General features: G+C 45.7%; 1 protein-coding gene across 5 annotated transcripts; it reads right to left on the bottom strand.

Moving 5' to 3' along the window:
* Nucleotides 1-715: 715 nt before the first annotated feature.
* PKMYT1 (protein kinase, membrane associated tyrosine/threonine 1) lies at nucleotides 716-21,560 on the bottom strand. Of its 5 annotated transcripts, none has more exons than XM_061561696.1 (11): nucleotides 21,447-21,533; nucleotides 12,676-12,800; nucleotides 12,274-12,542; nucleotides 11,227-11,451; nucleotides 10,656-10,889; nucleotides 10,325-10,416; nucleotides 9,665-9,771; nucleotides 9,131-9,303; nucleotides 7,580-7,875; nucleotides 4,454-4,579; nucleotides 716-3,850 (listed from the first exon to the last, which is right to left on the bottom strand). In XM_061561696.1, exons 2-11 carry the CDS (start codon nucleotides 12,767-12,769, stop codon nucleotides 3,481-3,483), a joined length of 1,986 nt encoding a protein of 661 aa, XP_061417680.1. In that variant the 5' UTR covers nucleotides 12,770-12,800; nucleotides 21,447-21,533; the 3' UTR covers nucleotides 716-3,480. The 5 variants fall into 5 exon arrangements, with proteins under 5 accessions (XP_061417680.1, XP_061417681.1, XP_061417683.1 ...); XM_061561697.1 differs by having other exon boundaries at nucleotides 4,454-4,546; XM_061561699.1 differs by lacking the exon at nucleotides 12,676-12,800 and having other exon boundaries at nucleotides 12,274-12,598; nucleotides 21,447-21,560.
* Between the last annotated feature and the right edge of the window lie 25 nt (nucleotides 21,561-21,585).

The following is a 21,585-nucleotide window of genomic DNA, read 5'->3' as shown; positions in this document are numbered from 1 at the left end:
GACTGGAAGCTGTGGCTGCAGCGTATGTAGAACTTCTTTCGCACCGTACGTAGCCAACCGTGCTAATCGGAAGTGCGGGGGAAGGACAACAGCTCTGCCCCCACAGCTAATGGTCCGTGGTAAATATCGCGTTCCTGAAAGAGAAAGTAGTGGCCCATGTGAATCTTGAATGCAATGCGTAGCTCAAGTGTTTTAATGACAACAAACTCCCAAGTACTAAACATTACTCTAAATTGCCAAGTTTGAAAATGTTAATTTTGCGCGTGCGTTGTCAGCACCAACTTTCAACATCACGAAAACGTGTTGTGAACATTTAGAAAGGTCAGCAACCAGAGTTGAGTTCGTACTTATTTAAATATATGTAAAAACATGTTTTAACTGCAATCAGGTTGTAACTGAATAAATAATTACTGCTACACAAACTACGATTGTGTTCATGTTCGCGTTGTGTTTTAGGTGGCACGGTCGGCAGCACGGGTGGTGCATCTGCCAGTTATCTCAGTCATCCCTTTAACACCTGGGTCAGTCCCGTGACCTCCTGCACCTCGCCTGGCACGCTAGTCAACTCATAATACCTGGGTCAGTCACGTGATCTTCTGCCAAAAACAAGCCTTGCATGCGTCCCGTCATGGTGCTTCATAGATAATTAAGAATGGTCCAACATTAATGTAATGGTGGAGATGAAGTGAATGCATCGGCAGTTTGCTTGTTTATTCGCATAGCATACATTCGTACGTTACAATCAACAAAGGTAAATCCCCCCCCCATCCCACTCCAACCCAACCTTGTCTGGACGCACATGCAGTCTAATTCACGCGCAAGCATTGCACAAATGTTAAATTCATCGCATGGGACGACGTCTCTGCAAATCCCTCACGAAATGAATCCCTCCCCCCGCCCCGTGAAGACCAGCCCTTTGGCCCTGACCCTTGGAGTGATCAGAGAATCAGAACTGCTTTGCAGAGATCATGAAAGCAGTGTGGAGGTCAGTCTCAAGATGTTGAATAAGGGTTGGTGTTAGCGGAGACTATTTCTGAGTTTTCCACCAGACACTAATATAAAAAGTCCAAAAACACCGGTATCATACAGTTCAAAAGGGCATCCTGCCAAATTCTTGCTCAGACGGTGAAAATGTTTCATTGCTGCCATTATAGATGTATAATACAGTCTGGGTTTGCTGTGTCCACTTCCTTCAATTTATAATACTCCGAAGATGTACTTTAACAAGTGTGTCAGTTTGTGAATATGATGAACACCTTTGTAGGGGCAATACCGTGAGATGAATATTGACACGTTGCTGATCACCCCTCTCCGTCCGTAGGAATAAGTACGGCGGACAACCTTGCCAAGAGCGGCTCCCAGAAGCCTTTGCAATCGCAAGGTTCTTTTTGGAATCAAGGTGAAGGTGTATCGTATTTAACCCTGGTTAGGAATCATGAGTAAACGGTAGCTCTGATAACCAGCTTATGGATATTTGTATTGACTGGATATTATATTGCATATTTGGATGAATTAGGCAGTGAGATTTTAGAATAGTATATTTTTTGCGGCGAGGTTAAAGGAAATAAAAACGTCGCAGACCAAAAACGCTCTCGCCACTACGTGACGGGCACTGTACTGGTACAGGGACACGCGTGCAGGTTACATTGGCCTAGTCCCCTGCCAGGCTGCATTATCCGAGCATTGTTTACAGTCCCAGCTTTCACTTGATGACACCCTGGCGAGAAGCCCATGCAAGCGAATGTTCATCGGGACCGAGAGATGCGTATTGACCCCCCATCCCTCTGTATACGTAGAGCACCTGAATAAGACGAAAACAACATTCATAATAACAATAAATACACCGCCCTCAAGGATTAAACGTAAACACAAAAACGGTGAGAATTTCCGATAATTTCACCGCTTTTTAAATAACGTGCGAAATGTGCGACACGTACTTGGATATAATAACACAAACTGGAGAAACGTTACGCAAGAATACCTACGTGAAAATGCAAATTAAAAAGGTCGTGCGCATCAATGACACCACCAACTGTGGCACAGATTTTCTTTGGCAAAGCCCCCTCGTGTAGTGTCAGGGAATGGCTGTTTATCAAACGTGAAAGGGGACTTGCATTGGGGGGGAGGGCATCGCTTCTGCAGACATTTTTTGGGAAAAGCGACATTAAAGCAGCAATCGGTCAGAAAATTGCACTAAAAATAAACCACCGCACACCGAAACTATTGCACCAGGTTATTCCGTCAAACTTCCAGAAGTTTGCGACGCAAGTCATTGCAGATGGCGGACATCACGGAGTCGTCACTTGTACAAAAACCACATGCTGCCCAAGCGAAGGAGTTTAGTTAAATTCTGATAGGATCAGCCAAAACTAAGCACGTGGCAGTCTGGGTTCAGGAGGTGGAGCAAATTATCATCCCAAAAAAAATATTTCGCCAATTCTCACGAACCAAGGACGGCATTCGCATTTCCCACAGAGTGCAACCGTTCGTATTCGAGAAAGGCCCACAGAAGCGGATATCACAGAGCTACCTCCGAACTCCCATCAAGTAACCTCTGGTCTCACAGTACCAGTACTTGCCTCACAGTAGAAGCACGCCATGATGGTCAAACTAATAATAAAATTAGGTCTCAGAGCTTGCATTCAGCCAAATGAAGTGCAGAACCATATTTAATGTCATGTTTTCGGTGTGTGAAGTAATTAGTGACCGGACTGAGACCAATACATTTGTGACTCTTGAGAAGCCAGTTTAAGCAGAGGAAACTGCCTGGATTAGAACTCAGGGACTGAGTGCTCTTGACTTCTGAGAGGTGGATTCCTCTCAATAACAGATGTGGGAATATAATTATCATTAGAATTTCTTCTTTACCATAGGCATCGATGAACGATCCACATTGCCGTCTTGTAGCGCTTTGTCATTAGCAGCAGCAACACTGTGCGGTCATCTTGGCCACTGTTGTTTTCACAGCCGCTATAAATAACGAGCGGATAACCTAACCAGCGTTCAGCAAATGACTAAGTCTCGCAGACCGACCATTCAGTGAGAGTGAAATAGAAGAGAAGTGCTAATCTGTGTGCCATTTCTCACATTGCCAAGGAAATGGCGACATAAATATGAGCAGGAGATATCACGGTAACAACTCCTATCAAAAAATAGCCGACAAAACGGTCAAGGACACCTGGGGGATGATTATATTTACAAATAACTGCCGATCAGTGGCTCATCCATCCAACAAAAAAACCCCACAAAATAAAAAAGAATAAACACTCTGGGGTCTTGGATGGAGTGAAATGATGGCAAAAAGCAGAATATCCCTTCCCGTGGTTCCTTTTTGATATATGCAAGAAGGCACGTAGGCAATGACCAATCCACCCTGAATGCTCCAAAGTGAATCGCAGGAACGGTGGCGGTGAATCGTCTCCCGAATACCGACAGCCGACGGCCGGACAGCGCGGCTCAAGGCACGAATCCGAGCGGGTCTCAGTCTGCGTTTGCGGTGTCCTCTTCATTCAGCGCATCGATGAGGCTGCAAGGTTTGAAGGACCTCAGCATCATCTCCTCCTCGTCGTTGTCGTCCGTGTGGGCCCCATTCCCGTCGTGGGCGTTGCTCACGGCATCGTCGCCGCTGCTGTCAAGCCAGTTGCGCTCGCGGGAGGCACGCACCGAGGCGCTGGAGAGGCCCGATCCGAAATGGAGAACCCTGCGCAGCACCGAGCCACCCGGGCTGCGCCCCTTGCTCCTCCTCCTCCCCCCCTTATCCTCCTCCTCCTCGTTGGCACACGCCGGCTGCAGGATGAGGCTGATGTTGGGGCTGGCCTGTACGGCCACCGTTGCTTCAGCCACACAGAGGCTGGGGACAGGCAAGAGACAGCGGAGGTTCGTGGCCATGCTCCATCTGGACTTACGAGCAACAACGTGTTTACGTGTCTGTCTTAACGGGTCGCTTCCATAACCTGCCAAGTTAAATAAGATAAATACTTGCTTAAGTTTCAAGGTTTAACTGAAGATCAATGATGCTGTGAGTACTGATGTCACTGTCAATATTATTTTATTGCAGTCCAGTTGTTCAAGATTAAGAGGCAATCACTCCCCTAACTACGAGACTCATTCATTCATTACCCACAACATATCTTCCCTCCTAATTACAATGTGTGCTCTTTTAAATCAACCGTCAATCGCTGACCTAATTTATATTCATAAATATACATCATTATATAGTACATACTGATTATATTAGTCCGTCTCACTCTTAACTATTTGGATTCTCTATGTGCGCTATGAAGAAGGACCATTGCCCAGAACGTCACCTATAATATGCTTTTATTTTTAAGGCCACACACACGGTGTTGTTATTGGCGACTGCGCTGGTCTGTTTCGATATGTAGGTGTTTGTTGCTGACGGTGAATACAACTTCAATACGCGGGAGCCACGCTGAGCGGAGTGGTGCCTTACTTGTGGGCGCTGCCGTTGGGTGGCTCGGGCGAGCGGTTGCGCGGGGTGGATGTGGTGGCCACCTGAGCCCGAGGTCTCGTCACGGGCGACGCGCTGGGAAAATCGCATCGCTCAAGGGAACCAGGGCTGCCACATACATTGAGGGAAAAAAGTATTTGATCCCCTGCTGATTTTGTACGTTTGCCCACTGACAAAGAAATGATCAGTCTATAATTTTAATGGTAGGTTTATTTGAACAGTGGGAGAATTACAACAACAAAATCCAGAAAAACGCATGTCAAAAATGTTATAAATTGATTTGCATTTTAATTAGGGAAATAAGTGTTTGACCCCTCTGCAAAACATGACTTAGTACTTGGTGGCAAAACCCTTGTTGGCAATCACATAGGTCAGACGTTTCTTGTAGTTGGCCACCAGGTTTGCACACATCTCAGGAGGGATTTTATCCCACTCCTCTTTGCAGATCTTCTCCAAGTCTAAGGTTTCGAGGCTGACGTTTGGCAACTCGAACCTTCAGCTCCCTCCACAGATTTTCTATGGGATTAAGGTCTGGAGACTGGCTAGGCCACTCCAGGACCTTAATGTGCTTCTTCTTGAGCCACTCCTTTGTTGCCTTGGCTGTGTGTTTTGGGTCATTGTCATGCTGGAATACCCATCCACGACCCATTTTCAATGCCCTGGTTGAGGGAAGGAGGTTCTCGCCCAAGATTTAACGGTACATGGCCCCGTCCATCATCCCTTTGATGCGGTGAAGTTGTCCTGTCCCCTTAGCAGAAAAACACCCCCAAAGCATAATGTTTCCACCTCCATGTTTGACGGTGGGGATGGTGTTCTTGGGGTCATAGGCAACATTCCTCCTCCTCCAAACACGACGAGTTGAGTTGATGCCAAAGAGCTCCATTTTGGTCTCATCTGACCACAACACTTTCACCCAGTTGTCCTCTGAATCATTCAGATGTTCATTGGCAAACTTCAGACGGGCATGTATATGTGCTTTTTTGAGCAGGGGGACCTTGCGGGCGCTGCAGGATTTCAGTCCTTCACGGCGTAGTGTGTTACCAACTATTTTCTTTGTGACTATGGTCCCAGCTGCCTTGAGATCATTGACAAGATCCTCCCGTGTAGTTCTGGGCTGATTTCTCACCATTCTCATGATCATTGCAACTCCACGAGGTGAGATCTTGCATGGAGCCCCAGGCCGAAGGAGATTGACAGTTATTTTGTGTTTCTTTCATTTGCGAATAATCGCACCAACTGTTGTCACCTTCTCACCAATCTGCTTGGCGATGGTCTTGTAGCCCATTCCAGCCTTTTGTAGGTCTACAATCTTGTCCCTGACATCCTTGGAGAGCTCTTTGGTCTTGGCCATGGTGGAGAGTTTGGAATCTGATTGATTGATTTCTTCTGTGAACAGGTGTCTTTTATATAGGTAACAAGCTGAGATTAGAACTCCCTTTAAGAGTGTGCTCCTAATCTCAGCTCGTTACCTGTATAAAAGACACCTGGGAGCCAGAAATCTTTCTAATTGAGAGGGGGTCAAATACTTATTTCCCTCATTAAAATGCAAATCAATTTATAACATTTTTGACATGCATTTTTATGGATTTTGTTGTTGTTATTCTGTCTCTCACTGTTCAAATAAACCGACCATTAAAATTATAGACTGATCATTTCTTTGTCAGTGGGCAAACGTACAAAATCAGCAGGGGATCAAATACTTTTTTCCCTCACTGTAGATCCGGTCAAAGATGTATTTTAGTCATTTCTGGTTTAAATTGAGATCCCTTCCCTTTATAACTCACTTATCCTCTGCCATTCCCAAGTCAAAGGTCGTGTATACTGACCCAGTAGCATAGCTTGAAACTATAGCCAATCAACAATTTTAAGCATAATTTTCATTCTCAGTGACCCAGAATTAGTAAAGTTGGACTACATTTATTTTCGAAGCATTTTGACTGTAAACCAGTGTTATTAAGCACACGATCTGCATATCATTAGCATAATAAATGGTTCCAGGTGCAAGGCAGATGGCTGGGGGTGGATGCCGTCATCATCACTGCCTTTCCCGCATCACACCGGGCTAGTTTCCAGCGTCTTGCTGGAGATTAATAGAAAATGTAAAAATATAATTTATTTACATAGAATCAATTATTGAAAATATTTGTTTTACTTATTACTTTATAAAAATATATATTTAATGGGTTAATTGTTCCATCAATCATAATCTGCTGTGTTTTACAGTCTGCAGTGGCTTCACAGTTGCTATGTATAATCCCTCTCGAGTAGCTGTGATCAATGTTTCGAAATGGGCAATTTGGATCATGATGCCGGCACACAATGGCGAACTTGTTCCGAATGACGTCAGGGGACCTTTACCATCCACTGTGAAGTAGACTGCGCGTAATATTTTACGGTTAATGCACCCACAGTAAATAACCAGGGTGGCCGACCAGATTCAAATTGCAAACCTTTACAAAACTCTGCAACAATCGGCGAAAGACCACTGTAACAAGTGGCTAGGCTGTGTTGCCGCCCCACGCAGAGTAACCCGCCTGGTACGGGTGCCGATGCAGGAGATCTGCTCAGGGTTTACATGGCTCGCAGGCTGCGCCGCCACATTAAGGCCGTGCCCCAGTGAAGAAGTTTGGACATTTATTCGTGGAAAACTTTTGGGTGACATGGTTTGTGCAGTGGTAACACTTGTGCTTTACAGCAAAGATAGTTTGTATGTTCTCCCCATGTTCTGCATAGATAAAAGAAACATACAATGTAACTAGTATTGGCCAAATGTCCCAATGTCAGAAAATTCCCTGAAAATTACTCAATTGGAGTTACACACAGCAACATCGTGCCCCCCTCCCCACATGGCTTAAACTTGGCAAGAGCCTTTGAAAAAAGTACTGAGACTCATGAGGCTTTCCTGTGTAAACAAGCATAAAAATAACAGAAACAATATTCAATCTTGATTTGAAGCTTTCGTGACTGCAGGAATCCATACTCTTTGGTTCTTTCGGTAAAGTCACGTAGATAGAAAATTATTAATAGATCATTAATAATTTTCTATCTACGTGACTTTACCGAAAGAACCAAAGAGTATAGAAACAATATTTTTCGTGGCACAAATACCTGTACATTGACTTCGAGGCAGAGGGCATGGGGTCACCGGTTGTCAAGGGCATGAACGCGTCGTCGCTCAGGCTGAGGCTGCGATCCCAGTCGGGGCTTGAATCTCGTCTGCTGCCACTGGCGCTGTCGCCGTCACCATCTCCGTCGCTCGCAGAAACAGACACTCGCGACGACGAAGACATGGGGGGCGTGACGGGGGAGGAGGAGCTCAGGGGCCAGAACACGGCAAAGGCAGCCAAGTGGCCGAGACGCGCCATAGTCTTGTGGCACACGCCTGCCAGCACGGACCAGACTGCCTGCACGGAGACACGAGAGTCAAGCACACAATGACGGCAGTTTCAGTTTTCAATCGTTTTTTTTTCAGGAGGGTCCTACATTGCCACATTTAGCCTATTCCAGTTGAAGGAGCGTATTGCATGTGGGAGGAAACCAGGGTATCTGCGGAAGACCCACGCACACTCGGCTAACACTCGGGGGCCTGCAAAGATGGTTGAGTTACCCATGCTGTGTCGGGATCCTTCTGCACTTGGGAATTTTAGAGTTGCCCTCCTTTTACCCGGACATGTCTGCATAAGAAATCAGGGTTTTCTGTGGTCTTGTGATACAATGCATGGTTTAAAAAGTACTGTGTGATAAATGATCATATGGGCTTTGTAACTTTATATGGTCGTGTTATGTATTTCATGTCGTGAAAGTGCAATGCTTGTATGTAGTGGAAACGATTTCTCTTGTCGCGGCAGGGTTGAGAGTCATAGAGGAATGGGATTCTTAGTCTCTGATTATTAAGCATCGTGTTTTTGGACTCAAGGTTACTTCGGATAGAGCTCCCCAACTCACAATAAGAATTTAAAACCACTACAAGTTGAAGATAATTAAAAGTGAAGGTGCACAAGTAGAGCTAACTGAACAAGAGAAGATGAGGCTACTGAGACACAAAGGAGGAAGTACCACGTGTGTGAGCAGAAGTGTGAGAGAAAGCTGGACACACCAACATAGTCCGAAGCTGTTCTTAACTATTATGCAGCGGTCAATGGTGTCAAAGGCAACAGTGCAGTCATGAAGAACCAGGCTGGTGTGGAAACTGTGGAAAGAAAAAAGGAGGAAGTTCTTGCTGGAGGGCGGTCTCATTGAAACTATAAACTATTTTTTATTTTACCAGGTAAGGCCCACTAAGCTATGTAGGTCTTTTTCAGAAGCGACCTGGCCACAAATAATAGCTCAACGAAGTGGCTGATCACGTGGAAATTTACAGCAGCCAAATACTCTAAAAGTGTGATGTTGATTCTAAATGTGGAGGGGAAAAAACCAGAGGACCCGAAAAAAATCCTCACGACCATGGGGAGAGACATGCAAACTCCAAATATACAGCAGGCATCAGGGGTCGGGATCAAACCGACGACCTCCAGTATACCAAGTGAGGTAAATAGTGAGGTAGTCTCACTGTGGCATTCAGACATAGTGAGACTTTTACAAATGCACCGGTGACGTTAGTTGGTGGCGGGAGGTAAGATTCGTCGACGTTGTGTGTCATGGGGTGGGTCGGGGTGAAACCTGCACGGCGGTGAGGAGATGACACCAGGTGGCTTGGGAGGCCAAGTGGAGGCGACGCTGGCGGGCGGCCCGGCGCATCTCTGGTCGCGCCAACAGCTCATCCACGGAGGCTCGGCGGCTCGGATCCGGCTCCAACATTGCCCGTATGCTGCTGACCAGATCCTCTGACAGGCCTAGTCAGGCCCAAGGGCATAGCGAGTCCCTCAGAAAATTAGAAAACGTTCCGCTTCTGAGTGTGGTCTTCCAGTTTCGGTCACGTGTTCTCTCACGGTCGTGGGCATCTTCACGAGTTGCGTGGCAAAAGGTTGAGTGAAAAAAAAATGCTCAACACGCCACAAACACAAACACCTTTGAGATTCTACTGCATAGGTCATCGTAAGTGCGCTGTTTATCTCCCGGCTGAGAACGAAACGTCGGACATCATGCAGAACAACAGACGGGACAGCTCGAAAACACATCAGGCACCGCTCGCAATCGTCTCCACCTCACTCATCTGCAGAGTGGCAGCGCCACCCACACATCCTTGTGCTGTACCTGCGATGAAGTCATCGGGCAGGAAGCCTTGCCGCAGGTGCTGCCAGCCCTCGCCACGGGTGGGTAGCTGCAGGTTACAGGCCACCTCCAACAGGGTCATACCTGCACTGCGCACACAACACCGCCACCAGGGGCAAAGACTCATTTTCACTGGCACGTCTGAGCCGAGCCAGCATGACACCCTCACGCTACGGGTAGATTTACACTCGCTATTTGCCAAAACAAGCCAGAACTAAACTGTGAAACTCTGGCTTCACCAGTGCCAAGCAGGGACAGGGCTAACGACGTGTTCAATGGGTGTGTGCAATCATTCAGCAGACCGCGAGGGCGCAGCGTTACCGCTTCATCTACATGCGCATCGACTCGTTCATTGCGTGCAAAGTCAGCGGCGCGGCTCGGCTTCTGCAGTGGAAAAACAACCTGGTGCCTCCTGAGCTGCGCCGGGCCAGCTCGGTACGGCGGAGGCAGGGGCTGATTGTCAAAACAGGGAAATTACAAGTTACACTTTAACTCGGTAAATAAACCAACTGCGTCGTCACCCCGTACTATGCATTCGAACAGCATTAGCAATGAAATGACGTGACACACCACACACGTGATACATCTCCCTTCGCACCCATGGCCCCCCCCGCACCGTTCGCTCAGGTGCGTGTCGGATACCTGAAGATGTCGGCCACCTTGCTGAAATGTCCCTGCAGGAGCTCTGGTGCCAGGTACCGGGGGTCTCCCTCCTGCGCGTCGGCGTGGTCACCCTGGCAACGCACGGTGCCGTACCGTACAACATCACCGCTTTACCCACACCAGGCGGAATAAACAAAATGTTAGAATGTAATGTTACGAACCTTTTGTCAAACCTACTTCCAGACCCTCTGACCTGTGGGCCTGCCGCACCCCCCGCCCCCCGCCCCCCCCCCCGCCCCATCCCCGTCAGCTCCCCTCGGTGCAGTTGCGCTGCCTGCACAGCCACTAAATGATGTCGCCTCCCCCTCACCCGCTGCAGGTCGACGACGAGGCCGAAGTCGCCGAGCTTGTAGCGGCGCGGCGGTGGCGTCATGCTCAGGAACACGTTGGCCGGCTTCACGTCAAGGTGCACGAGGCCGCGCCGGTGGAGGTGCTGCAAACCCAGCAGGAGGTCCACGGCCACGGCCCACACTTCGCATTCGCTCAACCTCCCGCCGCACTCCTCCTCGCAGTACTGCTGCAGGTTCATCGCGCACAGCTCCGTCTGCGGAGGGGCAGTAAATAAAACGTGATGCGGCTTCGGATGTGTCTCAAGCCGAGTCGACACCTCAGCGACGAGGAAACTCGTTTGCACCCAACAGATCGCTCGGGCGTGGACCTGCTTTTACAATCGGCTAATTGTTAACTTTAGTCGATGATAAGGAATATAAACTAATAGACAATAACTCCCAGCACCATTATGAGAAAAGATGAAATGCCCCAATATGCTGGTGGGATAAGACTACCAGACTACCACGGCGAGGTGGGTTAAAATACAGAAAAGCATTCTAACCCCGCGTTCAGAATTCCACGCGGGTCAGATTATCGCCCAGGGGCAGCACCTGGATGTAGAGGTGCTGCTTTTCCTCCCAGGCGCGCAGAAAGCGCACGCAGTTGGGGTGCGGCTCCAGGCGCTCGTGCTTGGCAACCTCCTCCAGCTTGCGCTCGCGGTCACGCTCGCCACGGAATGGCTCGCGACACCGCTTCACCGCATACAAGCTGCCATCCTCCCAGCTGCGCACCTTGAACACTTCCCCGAACGAGCCCAGGCCGATCCGTTCCAGCACCTGGCAGGAACAGAGTGGGTGGGTGGGGGTGCCGGAGAGACCCCCATGGCTATCCGCCATGCTCAACCACACGCGCAATAACAGCGGCAGCCACAAATAGCCGCCTCGTTTCCACCACGGGGTCGTGCCGAGCCAGCCCGGCATGGCTCAGGAAGCACCAGGTTGGTTTTCCACTGCAGAAGCCGAGCCGAGCCGTGCCACAAGGTACAGTATATGCAATGAACGAGTCGAGACATGTGTAAATGACGCGGTGATAGTGTGTCCTCACAGTGTACTTACTGACATCGCATGCATGAATACATAATTAGCCCTGCCGCTGGCCCTCCTTGGCCTCAAGCAAGATTCAGATGTCGTGTGAGGACAGCATAGTATGGTTTGCTTCTTGATTGGCTTTTGGAAAATCACCCAAACCGTCAACATACCAGGGTGCCTGGTCAAATGCATCAATTACTAACCTGGTCATAAAGTCAAAATATATATATATATATAGTTTTGTTGTTACTATATTCTCTGGGTTATAAAGTATACTTTTATCCACCTGTATTTTTAAGCCAACTTAGGAGGTGTCTCCTATTTTCTGATAGCGTGTCTTTGAGCAGATTGGAATAACTTTACTCACACTTTCCAGAGCATCTTGTAATATGGAAAGTAGGTTTTGGTTAATGTAATGACTATTCAAATTTTTAAAAATCTCATTTGGCTTTACAATTGGGAGTGCAGTGCACTGTGATGTTCTCCAACCTACGTGCCTTTGCAAAGCAAACAACACCAATGATGATGATGACGACAATACAACAGCAGTATCGGCGATTGACAACGCACCTCGAAGCACTGCGCAAAGTAGGTGACCTCGCTGCGGCTCTTGTCGTAGATGCGGCTTCGCAGCAGCGAGTTCTCTAAGCTGCGGAACGACACGGAGTGCGGCCGCTGCGAGCTCCAGTGGCGCGGCGCCGTCGTGGCCCCGTCGTCCTCGGAGTCCCTCGTCGGGTTCAGGCAGCGCCGCAGCGTAGACGAGCTCTTCATGGGCGGCCGCGGCGGCGCCACGGGCGTGCGCCCGAGACGTTTCTCCAGGAACATTTGACACTCTGCTTCTGCGAAGAATGTTGGCACGGGCAGCGGAGTTTTCTTCCCCGAGTCCCCCATGGTGCTGGATGTCAAAGCGGCGAACAAACGCAGAAGCGAGAGTGGGTGGTGCGGTCGCGATGGTGTGGTGGCGGCGACAACCTGAGAGCCGATGGAGAGGCCCTCCTCCAGCAGTGGATGGAGACTTACAATGACGAATGCAGCAATGAGGACGATTAGTTGGTGTACAAATCATTCATCTCTGATAAATGCTCCAATTGGTGGGTCTGCAAAATAAGTTGAAGATTTCACGAGAGCACATTGTTAACAATGCACGGCCAAACCCATACGGTGTACAATTCATGAAGGCATTACGGTATATAATACAAATCCTTTAAAGTGCATTGTTTCATTTTAATCCATTTATATTTTATTACCCCACCCTTTACAGTAACGGATGGTCCAAAACTTAGTTTACTAAAATGATATGTAACTTATTATTCTACTCGTCACTTTCACCTTCTGGAGTTTAGGTCACCCTGTACTGCAATCATTGACACATCCCACAACACTTCTCTAGTCACCGCTGTACAACCATTCTGTGCGCTGCATTCAACTTGCCTGTTGCCAGGCCTCTCTGTAACATGCCACGCGAGAGACGAAGGTGATTGAACTTAGCATACTGGCCGTCGTCACCTGCCAGCCCGGACCACTCCTGGGAAAATCGAGAAGACTGAACTACAAGTCAAATTCCCGGCTCAAACTGAGCATTGATGCAGTGGTGCTCATCTGTTTACACTCCTGAGTCAGTGGTGGAATTTACACATTCCGATGGCGGGGATGAGTCCGTTCATTGGACAACCACTGTTGACTTCCCCCCCCCCACCCAAAGTGGTCGGTACAGTCAGTAACCGTTATTGAAAAATATCTGTATTACTCTTTGGTTCTTTCGGTAAAGTCACGTAGAAAGAAAATAAATTCAGTAATAGAATACGACGTTTCAATTGCAACACAAGCAATCGTCATCAGGTAGAACTAAATTTGAGAAAGAGACAAAACACAGACACGGAGTCACACAGACAGACACACAAGCAGAGAGAGACGACAAAGAGACACAACAGAGAGAGACACAACACAGACACACAGAGACCCAATGCCCCCCCTCTCTCTCTATTTAAGGCCACAACACATAGGCATATTTCTACATGTTCAGAAATATAACTGAAATCTTAATTTAAGTTTTTTTTTATTTTTGTCTTTTTTTTCTTCTTTAAAATCATTACTGTCTTGCAAATATATATATATATATATGATTTGCATTTTACATTTTCTTAGTTTTTTTTTCAAATATTGCTCATTTGTCTTTTTCAACGGGTTTACTTAACTTGATTCCTGTGTCGTGGTCAAATTTGGTAATCAAAATTTAGTCTACTTCCTGTTGTCCAATCAATTCCAAATTGTGCACACGTACTCAGATCCAGTGACAATGCATGCCTGTAAAATCAATTCATCAATTAATTTGCTACTTTAAAGCAATTTACATTTTGTATAGACGCCTTATTATTTATATAGATATTTGTGTAGGTAAAAAACTCCACGGTCCCTAAACTCTCGAATCGCCTGCTCCGTGTGAACGAGTTATGGAAGTTATGAATTAATTCAAGTCAGCGTTGATGTGGGAGTAGGCGCCGCATCAGTGACGTACTTCTTGACCGTGAGATAAACAAAGTTGTTAATAAAACAAACTTTTTTTAAGGAGTTGATTTATTGTGCAGGGATATTCTATCATGCCACATGGAGTGCATAAATCAGAGGCCAAGTGGATGCCAGCAAAGGATAGCAAAAGAGGCAATAATTAAATCACTCAAAACACTTGCTAGATCCATGCTTCAATATGTCAAAAGACCGGATGATGGGCAGGGTTCATCAAAAGACACTGCTCGTCAGTCTCCAATTGACAAAGCTGATTCTTCTAATGCTAGCATGCATTCTGCAGAAGAGCAAGAGGTGGACATAGAATAATTTGAAGCAGAAGAGCAAGGAGTGGAAATGGAAGAATTTGAAGCAAAAGAGAGTGCTGAAAGTGATTCTAGCCATGATACTGTAAATGAGATGAGTAACATCATGGGACCTCATTTGCCAGTACTAAAATCTAATAGGTTTTCCCCTTACTCTGATAATATATGCATTGTCTTTGAAACTGATTGGTCCACACCAGAGCCTAGTCTTAAATGGTCTAACACCATTTGAGACTAGGCTCCAAAGAAAGCTGTCTCTGGTGTGGACCAATCAGTTTCAAAGACAATGCATATATTATGAAATGGTCTCACACCATTTGAAACTAGACTCCAAAGAAAGCTATCTCTGGTGTGGACCAATCAGTTTCAAAGACGATGGATATATTATCAGGGGTATGTTTTTTGTTTGCATTCTGACAAGAATTGTGGTTAATGCAGACATGATTCCTTGTAAAAGGTTTCAGTTTGGTGTTTAAACATCTTAACACCTGTTCTGTTGCCAGAAAAAAGGGGAAAATGTATTCTCATGAGATGAGTAAAGTTAAGGAGAAAGATTTGCCAATGTTTGTGATGTATCTTTCTGGGAGATACCAGTTCCAGATTATTTTCTGGTTGAAATCATCAAAAGGGGAAGTGTTTCTTTCCAGAAGGCAAGGCAAGATGCAAAAGCAAAGGGAGATGTGCACCAGCTTTTAAAAGAGTGGTTTTACAAGGTGATGCCAAATGGCGAGAAAATTCTGCGGTCATGGATGATTTACTCACTCGTCAGCGAGAATTTATACTGTTTTGCTGCCGACTATTTGCCGTTAGTGCTACAGATACATCCAAATTTGTGACTGAGTTTCAAAAGTGGTGGAAACTGAGCCCGAAAGTGCATAACCATGAGACATCCGAAGAGCACCTGCGTTGCCTTGAAAAGTGGAAAATATTGGCAGCAGGACTGAAGATGCACAAAACCATTGACGCCGAAACTACTGCTTTAATGGAAATTGAGAAGAAAAAGTGGAGGGACATCTTGCACAGATTGCTTGATATCACATTGTTTCTTGCCAAGCAGAATCTGGCATTCCATGGCCACAAGGAAGATGAATCTTCATTGAATAAAGGGAACCTTCTAGAGATGATTGAGATGCTTAGAAAATATGATCCAGTCCTAAAGAGCACCGAATGAGATTAAAGCGGAGCACATGTAAACTTAAAGTATCAGTCTCTTATCTTGCACCAAAACTCAGAATGAGTTTATAAGTGCACTGGCAAATCATGTGAAGGAGAGGCTTGTCATAGACAAAAAGTCTGAAAAGTACTTTGGGATCATGTTCGACAGCGCACCTGACATATCACATACTGACCAGATGTCCGAAGTGATAGATATGTAAACATCAACAATAGGAAAGTTGAAGTGAAAGGATTGCTAGGATTTTTCCCTTTAAAGGGGAAAAAAGCTGCTGACCTTAGTTCTGACATTCTTAAAAAACTGGAAAGTGATGGACTGGACATCATGATGTGCCGCGCTCAAGGTTACGATTAATGCTGCCACTAAGGCTGGAATCCATGGAAGTGTACAAGCCATTCTTAGGGGAAAGAACAAGAAAGCTTTTTTAATGGATGTGTGGACCATTCGCTTAACTTGTGCGGTCAGCACTCTTTTGTTGAAAATGCATCGTGTGACATTTTTTGGAATTCTCGAGACAATGTTAATTTCTTTGCTGCTTCCACCCATTGATGGGATGTGTTAATTGACCATACTGGAGTGTCAGTGAAAAGGCTATCAACAACACGCTGGAGTGCTCATCATGCTGCAGTTAAGCTAGTTAAAGAAAAGTTCGATAAGTTTGTGGCAGCGATTGAAGCTATTTGTGATCCACATGAATATGTGGACACAAGAGGAGCAGCACAAGGTCTTTTGCCTGCTCTCTGTGATTCACTTTTCTGTGCTACCTGTACTTCTGGTGTGATGTACTTCAGGAAGTTAATCTTACACAGCAGTACATGCAGACAAAGGGCTTAACTCTCGACAAGGCGGTGACAAAGCTAGAGGCGCTAAGACTTTTTCTGCACGATCAGCGCAGTCACCTAGTGGAGCATGCAATTGAACAGGCGCTATTAAAATCAGATGAATATTGATTTGCAGCATAGAAAAGAGTCAGGTTCAAGAAGAGGATGGCAGGGGAGCAGGCAAGCGATGCTGGACTCACTCCGCAAGGAGAAAATAAGAGGGCAATGCTTGAGTGCATTGATCGCTTTCATTCTGAACTCCAGATCAGATCAAGAGCAATCAAGGAAGTAGCAGTCATGTTTGAGGCTGTTCAAGCGAAGAGTCTCATATCTGCCACTGAAGAAAAGTTAAAGGTGTCCATTCCAAAATTGACCACTTTCTATGATGAGGTATCTGAGAGTGAGCTTTTAATAGAAATACCAAGGCTGAGAAGGCACCTGAAAGCAGCAGAGATTGATCTGGAAGAAGCCAAAGATTGAGCAAAATTAGACGTTTTGACATTCATAGCTGAATGGGACTTCATAGAATCTCTCCCAACCCTTTCACGAAGCATACATTTTTTTCTGTGGCTTCATGTGAGAGGAGCTTTTCAAAGCTAAAACTTATAAATAAATATTTGCAATCTACCATGGGAGAGTCAAGGCTTTCCGATCTTGCGATATTATCAATTGAAAGTCAAATTTCGATTTAAAGCTTTCGTGACTGCAGGGATTCATCTTCTTGGTTCTTTCGGTAAAGTCACGTAGAAGGGAAGTAATAAAATAATGAAAATAAAACATAATAAAACAATTCTCACGACGTTTCGGCCACAACGCAAGCAGCCGTCCTCAGGTGTGCTGTTTCATTCAGACTCTGTCGCCTCGACGGACCTGGTTTTCACCTGAGGACGGCTGCTTGTGTTGTGGCCGAAACGTCGTGAGAATTGTTTTATTATGTTTTATTTTCATTATTTTATTACTTCCCTTCTACGTGACTTTACCGAAAGAACCAAGAAGATGAATCCCTGCAGTCACGAAAGCTTTAAATCGAAATTTAACCGCCTCTACGGGGAGGGTTTCCACATAACTTTGAGATCCTTCAACAAGCTCCGGGATAAGAAGGCTCAGCTAATCGAGTCTCTCACCTTTCTGAAGAGATGCCGCGACTCTAAGGTAATACCAAACGCATTTACACTAACATCTGCTGCTGTAACTTCTTCTAATGCGAAACGAATTCTGTCTAGAACTAGTTTAGCTCTTATCTCAGAGAAAATCAGACTTACGCGCACCGAACTAGATCAGTTAGACAAGACACTCTACAAATCACACTTATCTTTGAGTGTAACAATGTCCACATCGGATTGGGAACATGTGGAAAAAATGACTGCCTCTTCAGCTGCCGCTATGTCGACTAAATGTAAGGACAACTTGATTTCCAAATTCAACCGCCTCTCAAACAAGAAACCGGACCCACACATTGAAAAGCTAGATGTTAACAAAGTCGTAATTAATCGCAGTAACAGTCCTATTTCTGAAGGTTTGAAATCCGTTTTAGCTAAAGGACTAAACTTTGCAGTCACACCTAGACACATACCAGTTAATGATATAATTGCTCGAGTAGATGTAGCTCTCAAGGGCTTGAGTCACATCGCTGCAGACGTAGCAAGATCTGAAATCTCTGTAACCCTCAAAAACGCTAAGATGCCAGCTAGCAACATCAGCAAAGATGAGCGTTTTGAATTAGCTCAATTAAAAAAGAGGGATGACATTGTCATCCTCTCAGCCGACAAAGGCAATGCCACTGTCATCATGGACAAAATAGAATACAACAACAAAATTCAAGAACTACTCAACGATGGCAGCTATACAAAAATAAAAAGAGACCCCACCAACAGCCTCGTCTCCAAAACCAACAACATCATTTCTGCTTCAACCGCATTAATTGATCAGACCAGACAGTTCTCGTTGAAACCTTCTGCAGCCAGGCCACCAAGATTGTACGGCTTGCCAAAGATACATAAAGAAGATACACCTCTTCGTCCCATTGTCTCTACTATCAACTCCCCCACTTACAAACTGGCTCGTTTTTTGTCCGAAATCCTACGGCCTTTCACTGGAAAAACCACCTCTGCAGTACTAAACTCTACTGACCTGGTATCGACAATCAAGGGGATTGCCCTGTCCCCAGACGACCTGCTTGTCAGTTTTGATGTGGTTTCCTTGTTCACCAAGGTGCCTGTGCCTGACACCATCGCAATCATTGAAGACTTGGTTCATCAAGGACTGAATGCTGGGGTACCCCCCCTGGTGAGACACTGCTTAACCAATACATACTTCACCTGGAATGGAACCTTCTACAAGCAAATTGAGGGCACCCCAATGGGCTCCCCCCTATCTCCGGTTGTAGCCAACATCTTCATGGAGAAATTTGAGACGGACGCCATCCAGACTGCCACTCTACGCCCGACCTTATGGAAGAGGTACGTAGACGACACTTTTGTCATCTGGCCACATGGCCGGCATGCTCTAGACCAATTTCTCGACCACATCAATTCCATACACCCAGCCATCAGATTCACCATGGAAGTCGAAAATGATGGCAAGCTACCCTTTTTGGATGTCCTAATCAAAAGGAGACCTGATGGTTCAATGAGCCACTCTGTCTACAGGAAAGCCACCCACACGGATGCTTATCTAAAACCGGATTCCCACCACCATCCATCCCAGAAGAATTCCCTCATCAAGACTCTATATCATAGAGCCCAATGCATCTCCGACCATGAACACATTTCCAGTGAACTCAAACACGTACGCCAAGCTCTTAAGGCTAATGGTTACTCCGACTACACAATCCGCAAAGCCATCACTCCAACCATCAAGAAGGATCCTGTTGAGGAGCCTTTCAAGACCATCACCTTACCCTACATTGCTGGGGTCACAAAAAAGATCTCCAAAATCCTGATTAAACACAAGATCCAGGTCCGATTCAACACAGTACATAAAATCCGTGATCTGGTCCCGTCTGTAAAAGATGTGGTTCCAGACATACAGTACCCTGGCGTCTACAAACTAAGTTGCCTCTGTGGTAGCAGTTACATTGGAGAAACCAAACGACATGTCTCGGACCGCATCCGTGAACACAAGGCAGACCTGAAACACGGTAGGACAAACACCTCAGCCGTGGCAGATCACTGTTACAATTCAGTGGGCTCACATGACATTGACTTCTCCAAGACAGAGGTTCTCTGCAAGCCATCTGGCTATCATGAGAGATTCGTTCATGAGGCGATCCACATACACAAACACAGAGACAATTTCAACCGAGAAGATGGATTCTGGCTTAGCAATCATTGGAAGGACGTAATAAACCATTTCGGATCTTAACTGATTGTGTTCACGTTTACGGTGACTTTCAGACCGCGTTCCACTCACTGGCATGGTGCAGTGTGCAGAGCAATGTATGGTGTCGTAATTGTACAGTAAACATATAGCAGTATGATACACATTAGGGTGGGTAGAATAATACATAGTGTTATATTAAAATGGATAAGGCAGCAAGTGCAGCAGCAGCAGCAAGTGCAGCAGCAGCAACTGCAGCAGCAGCAGCAACTGCAGCAGCAGCAGCAACTGCAGCAGCAGCAGAAACTGCAGCAGCAGCAGCAACTGCTGCAGCAGCAGTAACTGCAGCTCCCTTTGATGCTGTTAATCCTGCATAATGCACATGCATATGCAGTACTAATCACATTCCTGCATTTCCCATAAATATGCTAAATTCCTTTTGATATGCAAATTCCTTTGTCAATGCGCCCAGCTTATATATATGCTCCAAGCTCGTGTGCTGTTTCATTCAGACTCTGTCGCCTCGACGGACCTGGTTTTCACCTGAGGACGGCTGCTTGCGTTGTGGCCGAAACGTCGTGAGAATTGTTTTATTATGTTTTATTTTCATTATTTTATTACTTCCCTTCTACGTGACTTTACCGAAAGAACCAAGAAAATTGAAAGTCAGTTGGCGAAAGGCATTGATTTCGATGAAGTGATTCACAAGTTCGCAGCTTTGAAGGTCAGGAAAGGAAAGTTCTGATTTAGTCGAGATGTTCACTAAGTGCTGAAATTATCGTGTATTTGTTCCTGTTTATTTGATTTCATTAATGAGTATATTTCCATATGCATTTGTCTACAACATATACATTATTTTGGCCGTTATTCATTATGCAAACATAATCCATTAATGTATATCATGTAACGGTAAAGTTTAATGTTAAAATGAACATAATTTTAATGTAGTTCTTAAACGTTTGTACTTCGAATTCTATTGTTTTATAACCGAATTCTCACTTTAACAACATTAAACTATGTAAATACATTTAGGCCGTGCGTATGATATTATAATTTAAAGGTGTAATTTTAAGCTTGCTAGTTGTTTACGTCACTACTATTGCCATTACAGTCTGTGATATACGGGTATTACGATTTACGAGTAATATTAGTACAAAACACATGACTAAGGATTCTGTATGGCCTGGTAGGGGAGGAGGTCCATGAGGGGTGACACCAACCCTAGTGACGCCACTGAGTAGTTAGTCACTCTGTGTGAGTAATCGTGTAACTGTGTGTAGTGACAGTAGTAGTAGTAGTCACTGTGTAGTAGTGATCAAGCTGTGTGTAATAATGAAGCTGTGTGTAGTAGTAGTATTCACTGTGTGTGTAGTAGTATTTACTGTGTGTGTAGTGGTATTCACTCACTGTGTGTGTGTAGTGGTAGCATTCACTGTGTAGTAATAGTATTCAGTATTCACTGTATAGTAGTATTGACTGTGTAGTAGTAGTATTCACAGTGTGTGTAGTGGTATTCACTGTGTAGTATTAACTGTGTGTGTAGTAGTAATAGTATTGACTTTGTGTGTAACATTATTCACTGTGTGTGCAGTATTCACTCACTGCGTATAACGCTGAAAGTACCCGACCGTCGCTGAGGGGAATCTTCAGTTCCCGCGCTCCGCGAGCCCCGCCCCTTCCGGTGCCGTGACGTCAAGCCATCGATCTCGCGAGCCCCGCCCTTTCCGGTGCCGTGACGTCA

The sequence above is a fragment of the Lethenteron reissneri genome, chromosome 28 (genome assembly GCF_015708825.2).
Source record: "Lethenteron reissneri isolate LAM-NWPU_2019-01 chromosome 28, ASM1570882v1, whole genome shotgun sequence".
NCBI lineage: Eukaryota > Metazoa > Chordata > Hyperoartia > Petromyzontiformes > Petromyzontidae > Lethenteron > Lethenteron reissneri.
Note: the sequence above shows the minus strand (reverse complement) of the source record. Positions and strands in the feature narration are given on the sequence as shown.

Bases quoted from the DNA above. Each gene is read 5' to 3' on its own strand.
- PKMYT1 (XM_061561696.1), bottom strand. From the start codon at position 12,769: ATGATTTGTACACCAACTAATCGTCCTCATTGCTGCATTCGTCATTGT. The intron at 10,890-11,226 runs GTGCTGCCCCTG...GCCCCTCCGCAG, and splicing joins AGCAGCACCTCTACATCCAG to ACGGAGCTGTGCGCGATGAA. The intron at 7,876-9,130 runs GTTTCACCCCGA...GTCTCCGTGCAG, and splicing joins ATCTCCTCACCGCCGTGCAG to GCAGTCTGGTCCGTGCTGGC.